This window comes from Carassius gibelio, chromosome A14 (genome assembly GCF_023724105.1).
Source record: "Carassius gibelio isolate Cgi1373 ecotype wild population from Czech Republic chromosome A14, carGib1.2-hapl.c, whole genome shotgun sequence".
Lineage (NCBI taxonomy): Eukaryota > Metazoa > Chordata > Actinopteri > Cypriniformes > Cyprinidae > Carassius > Carassius gibelio.
In genome coordinates, this window is record NC_068384.1 from 2,853,307 (window position 1) to 2,860,397 (window position 7,091).

Below are 7,091 nucleotides of genomic sequence, written 5' to 3' on the forward strand. Positions count from 1 at the left end.
ATTTTTTTCTAATTTGTTACATGTGAAAATTTCTGTAAATTATATTTAATGTACTCCTGAATGTGTATGTTACGTTAATGAAAGACAAATCATATTCGTTAGGCTCTATCTCCTATCAGCGCATCAACGGTAAACGAAATTCCCGGTATTTTTGAAAAGGTCCTGTTCACACATGATCTCTCGACTTAACGATTATTTACCGGTAATTTACTAGTAAAGACTTTATGTGTGAAAGCTGCTCGTGGCTTAACGCCACCGGTCGGTTTAAGTTAACTTTTTTAAACCCTTTATGGTACGAAGTTACCATATGGCAAGAAGTAGGAAAATTTCTACTAATTTCCTTGTTATTCTGAATAAAATAATAATAATAATAATAATAATAATACAATTTATTTTTCTATGGGAATTAAGAGAGCAGGCCTTGGCATGCTTTTTTTAAGTGACATGGATTTGAATGTCCGTCCAAAAATATTTGCCTCATTTATAATATAATGTAGGCTATAATATAATATTTACCACTTCACCTGTTGAAGAGCTCCAGAAATTGCTCTATTAACCTCATTTCTAAACATCTCTTTACAAGGGGGATTTTTTTTGCAGCATCTTTCTAACAAAGTTTTACTGTAAATTGAGAAAATAGCAATGTTTCCATATGGCAACACTGTACACAGTGGAATTGCAGTAATGTATTTACCCACTGGGATTTTTTTATAGATAGCATAAATAATATGATTGCAGTTATTTATTTAGCCTATTTGAAGTGTTGATTGTAGTTGTACTTAAATAACAAAATTATTACTTCTTTTTTAGAAAATGAATACAGCAATATTTTATGGAAAGGCCAATAGGAAGAGAGCAGTTAGTTCAGATTATATAAATCTATTAATTTCCAAAAGAAATGTGCATTTAAATAGAAAAGTAGTAATTTTACAGAAGAACTACCTTTTTGACCATTGTTCATTGTGCCCCTATACGTTATTTATTTTTTAAATATAGATGTGAATCATTACCCTAATTTTTTTATTTGGATGAATGACATTTTTTCAGTGTTCCTATACAATTTTTTTTATTTGTATGATTCAAACTATTTCATGTAATAAAAATTTATTTGAAAAAAATATAATTCATGGCTAGAACATACTGCATACCATAGAGGGTTACAAATTGAGTTATTTAAATTGTTTAACATTTCTATATTCAAAACTATTTATTTAAAACATCTTATAACATTGTTATTACAAAATGAAAATTCTTTTAAACACATAGGGTCATTAATTGTGCTTACATTATAATGTGCAAATTCACACATGTCTATCTTTAATATGGCCAGAACTGCTGTCTTGATATCCAAGAATATTTAGAACATTTTAAATAAGTTTAATGTTATTATAGATTTTAAAGGATTTTATAATTAAATGCATCCAAAAGGTCATCTAAAATGACCATTATTACTGACCCCCCCTTTCCAAACTAGAGCTTCCCATTGAATTTTGGCCACCACTGTATAGATAGATAGATCGGTCTATCTTGATATAGAAACATTTAATTCATAATTCAGTGTTCGTTTGATCATTGAATCACTATTCTTTTCTTTGTGTACAATTCATGAATGAGTGCAGCTGTGTCGGGTTTACAGGACTAAGTACAGTTAGCAAACATGGCAATACATTTTTATCAGACAGACTGTTGTTCCAGCAGGTGGCGGTAAAGCGCGTATTAGCTGGTTTCCCAACCGCCAAAAACGCTTGAAAAGAAGAAGAAGAAGAAAGTCCTCCCTCCGAGGACGACGACTAACGTACTGGGCGGGTCGAAACACTGGACACATATAAACCAGAAGACGCTTTTGTTTCTGTCTATTGATCCTGAGGTGAGTACGTTAAGTGGATATTTTAAATACAGTCACTTAAACGTCATCATGATTTTTGGTTAATCGATAGATGGTAACGTTGATTTTGATCGGGCGATACCTTAGCCATGTTTAGCAGCTGTGATGCTAACCGAAAAGAAGATGGCCTCGTGAAGATGGAACTCTACGATATGTTTTTTTTAAACGCAGATTTCTATCGCCATTTTGAATTCGCAACATGAGGTGTTATATGCTTCTGTACTTTAATCCGAGTAGTTGAGTGTGTTTATTACGTCTCTTTGATGTTCCTAACCAAACACATGTTGTAAGTTAGCCATGTGGCCTGAAGAGGTCTCAAGCCGCTGCATCTAACTTACCAGTAGTTTTCTGATGTTAAGGGTCCGCCATTTTGTGAACCATGCTTTAAAATGCACATGTAAATGTCATGCAAACTGGTCTCAACGGGTTTAGGGTCTACTGAAACCATATTAACGGAAGTCGTAATCTGCGCACGTGTTGAACAACTAGTGCTAGCCAGGCAGGGCCTAGTAACTAGTGGACACTGAGTTAAGGATCTCTTCCAGTAAATGTTGAAATTAAGCTTTTTTTCTGTTCCCAAATAGCTTTTTCATATCCCTAAACAACGTGTACTGACTGGCATGTTTTCATTAATTTTTTGCCCCTTTTGCATGTAATGTTAAAATTCTTCATTCGTCTGGTCTCCTGACTTGCTTGGGTTGGTCTGTGTGCTGGTTTAGGCACTTTTTAGTTCGTCAGAATGAGACCATACCGGTTATTATTTTTATTTTTTTAAGACGAAATGCAGTGGACTTGTAATGAAATCCAGTAATGTGTCTCTGCAGTGGCGGTATCATGGCTGAGGCAGACCGACCAGGGAAGCTCTTCATCGGTGGCCTGAACACTGAAACTAGTGAGAAGGTCCTTGAAGCGTATTTCAGCAAGTTTGGCAGAATATCAGAAGGTACTTGTTTTTGTCTGATTTATAGTAAAATGTTTGTTTTTAGATCTGCCTTTGTTGTGAAAGATTGACATTATTACAATTTTAGACAAGAGCTAAGTGATAATCATGTTTCCTTGTGTTTTGTAGTTCTGTTGATGAAGGATCGTGAAACAAACAAATCTAGAGGCTTTGCGTTTGTAACTTACGAAAATCCTGGTGACGCAAAAGATGCGGCAAGGGAAATGAACGGAAAGGTGAGTAGAAATGTGTGAAATTCAGTTTTGTGAGCTGTGATGAAGATTTGTGGCACTGATCTACTTGAACTGATTTAGTCCACAATTGTCCTCTAAGAAGTTCTGAGCTTACTTGATGGTTGCACACATTTGGTAGTATCTGTTTTCCTTTATTTAAAAGCTACATTTTCCTAAACTCATGTTCCTTGTGTTTTAGCCCTTTGATGGAAAGCCTATTAAAGTGGAACAGGCCACGAAACCTCAGTTTGAGTCTTTGGGACGCCGTGGTCCACCTCCATCACGAAGTCGTGGCTCTTCTAGAGGTCTGCGAGGGTCTAGGGGAGCATCAAGCAGAGGTACCATTCAGATATTAATCACCACCTTTTTAATTAGTGCCATGATGACACCATTTTGATGATCTGTTTGAACTGATTGTCCTCTAAGAAGTTCTGAGCCTGCACTTCATATGCATACTTGCTGCCAAAATGATTATTACCAAGATAACGTAGGTATTGTAGAACCCTTTTTTAAAGGCATGTCATCCAGAGGGCCTCCGCCACTGAAGAGAGGCCCACCGGAGCGTAATGGAGGACCCCCATCCAAAAGATCCACATTCTCTGGGCCAATGGGAAGACGTGAGTTTAGAGAACATGCACAGATTTGAAATGTTAATTATTTGAACCGTAACCTTATTTTCTCAATATTCCAGTGTCCAGAGAACGGGACCCATACGGCCCCCCTCGCAGAGATTCTCTGATGTCACGGCGTGATGATGGTCCTCCACCTCGTTATGACCACTACAGTAGCAAAGACAGGTGGGATGATGTGTAAAAAGCATGGCTAATACAGAAATGAAAGTGGGAGATGTGAATATTAGAAAAAATTGAAGTGTTGTCTCTATTAACTGAAACATTCATAAAAATGTAAGCTTAATAGACATGTTAAACTAATAAGAGTTACAAAAGCATATGTTACTAAAACATGTATTAATGGACAATTAAAGCTAACTTAAACACTATAAGGTATAAATGCATTAGAATAATATTGGTGCCATTACAGGGAAGCTCACAAGTTGTTGTTTTGCAGTTACTCCAGCCGTGACTACATGAGTTCACGGGACAGTCGAGACTATGCCCCATCACCACGTGATTACCCGTACCGGGAGTATTCGGGCCATTCCAGTTCTAGAGATGACTATGGGTCAGGATCCAGAGGTTACGGGTGTGTAACATCCTGCAATGGATGTCTGTGATGACAGTTTAAGATTCCAGCCTAATGTTTCTTTGTTTTTTAGTGATCGTGATGGCTATGGTGGAGGACGAGAGCCCAGGGGTTACATGGATCGGCCCAGTACGGGCTCCTATAGAGATCCTTACGACGGTTACGGTAAGATTAAACCTTAAGTGTGGTGATGGGGTTAAGCGGGGCTCCACTCAAACTACCTGTTTTGCACCTGGAAAAGGGCTGCTTCGTGTCGTTGCCAAAAAGTGGAAACCTCAAATGCTGCGTCTTTTCATCCCGAGTTTTCCATCAAACAAAAACAAAACAAACACACCAACAAGGAATCTCTTTCAAGCTGTTTCCCCCCCAAAAAAGTTCTGGTCATTCCGTTAGCTCTGTCCAAACAACCAACAGAGATCCAGTATCCAAACTACAGTCTAAATGGAATTCAGTCCAAACCAAGGAAAGTGCATTTACTCAACAATGACGTGCCAAAGGGCTCTGAGTGCGCAATTGTCAACACTGCAGTTGGGTAGATCAGGTATCTTCGCATTAATTAGTCCCACCCATAACCTGAGTAACGAATGTTTTATGCCCATTTGGAAAGTTTCTAACGTTTGAGCTAGTCGTGATACAGATTTAAGAAAATGGGCACTTGACAATGCAGTATCATGCAAAGAATGTTTTAAGTTAATTTTGCCAATTACATGACCCATTGACCCTGCAGGTAACTCACGAAGCGCCCCACCCTCAAGGGGTCCCCCTCCGTCCTACAGTGGGAGTAGTGGAAGCAGTCGTTATGACGACTATGGCAGCAGTTCCAGAGATGGATATGGCAGTCGTGACAGTTATCCCAGCAGTCGGAGTGACCCGTACTCCACTAGTCGTGGTGACCGTCTGGGTAGGCAAGAGCGAGGGCCACCCCCTCCTCTAGATCGAGGCTATCATCGTGAATACAGCAGCTCAAGCCGTGGGGCGCCTCGAGGCGGTGGCCGCGGTGGTCGGCCAGATAGAGGAATGGCCCGGAACCGATACTGAGATGGACTCTGTGGAAAAACAAATAAAACAGAGAAATATGAAGAGTTCAAAAGACTTTAAGGTTAAAAAAAGCGCCCTTTTAAACTCTGGACTTCAAGCTTCAGTTTCAAGCTGTACTCAAACTTGTGAAAGTTTTTTTATTTTATTATTTTTGTCCTTTTTTTTTTTTAAATTCAAAGTTTCGTTCTCTTCTCTTGCCCGCTTCCCATTTAATGGTACCGTTGCAAATCTAAGTTTGTTCTTTTTGTATACTAGTGACATGTTAAAGCTGCAGTGCCCTAACATATGGCTTTCATTTACCAATAAAATATTTTTAAACCAAGCTCTTGAGCAACAACTCCATTCAAGAGAATGAGAAACTATGAAGTGTAAATATCCATTAACGTTTCAGCTTTCCATGGTGAGCAACCCCAAATTCCACTTAATACAAATGCAATGCAGAATATTCATGTAGGCATGATTGTTCACATTGTTGGGGACTGGGCAAATGTCACCTTTTTCCAAACTCTATGGGTGTAGTCTTCCTCAGTGCAAATGGATCCTTCATCACAAAGCCTAAACATTGACGCCTTGCATCGACCAATCCAAAGACTACCAAAATGCAAGAAACAAATCCGCACCACAGATAAAACCTGTCAACAGCTGGTAAGCAAAGCAAACCCTTTTGTTCTGGTGTAAGTCAAGTCTCGGTGGTGTTATATTGCAGCTTGAAGGTTATTGTAATTTAGTCAAACATCGACTTGGTTGCACTGGCTTTTTCAAATGCAATCTGAACTATGTAATTTCCAACATTTATTAACAAACTCACTTCTGCCTTCAAAGGAGTCTGGTCTCTCTCTCTCTCCCCAGCCACTGGATCACTTCAGTCTTAGTCTCAGAAATATCAGCCAGTTCTACTGTTGCACTAAAGGAGAAAATGTGTGGATTTTTTTTCCCCCCTGCCCCTTGAGAAATTGCCCAATATTTCTATTTTATTTTAATTTTTATAAGGATGTTAAGATAAATCTCCTCAATGGATCTATATCTACAGCCAAATGTAAACCACATAGCTGCAAAACCTCTTCAAACCTCCTAATGTGGAACCCTTTTGAAAATTTAGGAAACTCACTTAGTGTTACCAAAAAGCCAGAACGCTCTCAAGCATGCCAATTCTAACAAAGGAGACCATGTGGACAAAGACCGCACCCTATCAACAAACCTGGAAAACCTATCAGCTTGGGTCATTTGAGTTTTGTAAATTAAACAAATTTTGTCCCTTATGCTGAGCTGCAACAGTTTGCTGATGGAAACTCTCATTGCAGGCTGAACGGAGAAAAGGGAGTTTGCTGGTAATACGTCATTGCTGATCAGCACCTTTTGCCATTTGGTGATGCATGATGGTCTCAAGTAAGATGCAGGTATGAGTAAGTCCTTAACACATTAAGAATTCATATTTGGTGTTTTCGTACAGTTAAGACGTTTTGTTTTTGTTTAGATCCGAACTATGCAGGTTCTTTGGAGGCTGCAGTTCATGGAGGCTGATGTTTGGATGGAGTGCTACAGATGGAGTGCCTTTATTTTTCTTTATTCAATAAAACTATCATTTGAAATGAACTTATTTGTCGGTGTATCTTGATTTAATTCCCAGTATAATAGTGCTGTATTGGTATGGTCGTGTCAGTGCTCACTCTACTACAGGCTAATTGAATAAAAAAAAAATCGAGCTATATGGAAAATTCTTGCGGCATTTTAAAGCAATCACAGTTCCTTTTGTCACTGAAATGTCAAAGAGCTTTTATGTTGGTTATATGGC

General features: G+C 38.5%; 1 protein-coding gene and 2 non-coding genes across 5 annotated transcripts; all 3 read left to right on the forward strand.

Annotated features, from left to right (window-relative positions):
- The first annotated feature begins 1,716 nt into the window (after window positions 1-1,716).
- On the forward strand, window positions 1,717-6,892 carry LOC128027249 (RNA-binding motif protein, X chromosome). Of its 3 annotated transcripts, none has more exons than XM_052614641.1 (10): window positions 1,717-1,867; window positions 2,710-2,828; window positions 2,955-3,061; window positions 3,258-3,396; window positions 3,559-3,675; window positions 3,750-3,855; window positions 4,127-4,261; window positions 4,335-4,426; window positions 4,989-6,696; window positions 6,774-6,892. In XM_052614641.1, the coding sequence occupies exons 2-9, from the start codon at window positions 2,720-2,722 to the stop codon at window positions 5,297-5,299; spliced, it is 1,116 nt and encodes a 371-aa protein (XP_052470601.1). In that variant the 5' UTR covers window positions 1,717-1,867; window positions 2,710-2,719; the 3' UTR covers window positions 5,300-6,696; window positions 6,774-6,892. The 3 variants fall into 3 exon arrangements, with proteins under 3 accessions (XP_052470601.1, XP_052470603.1, XP_052470602.1); XM_052614643.1 differs by having other exon boundaries at window positions 6,601-6,696; XM_052614642.1 differs by having other exon boundaries at window positions 3,574-3,675.
- LOC128028151 (small nucleolar RNA SNORD61) lies at window positions 3,095-3,171 on the forward strand. Its single transcript, XR_008187134.1, has one exon. It is a non-coding gene; the product is annotated as a small nucleolar RNA SNORD61 (small nucleolar RNA).
- LOC128028152 (small nucleolar RNA SNORD61) lies at window positions 3,435-3,497 on the forward strand. Its single transcript, XR_008187135.1, has one exon. It is a non-coding gene; the product is annotated as a small nucleolar RNA SNORD61 (small nucleolar RNA).
- Window positions 6,893-7,091: the final 199 nt, after the last annotated feature.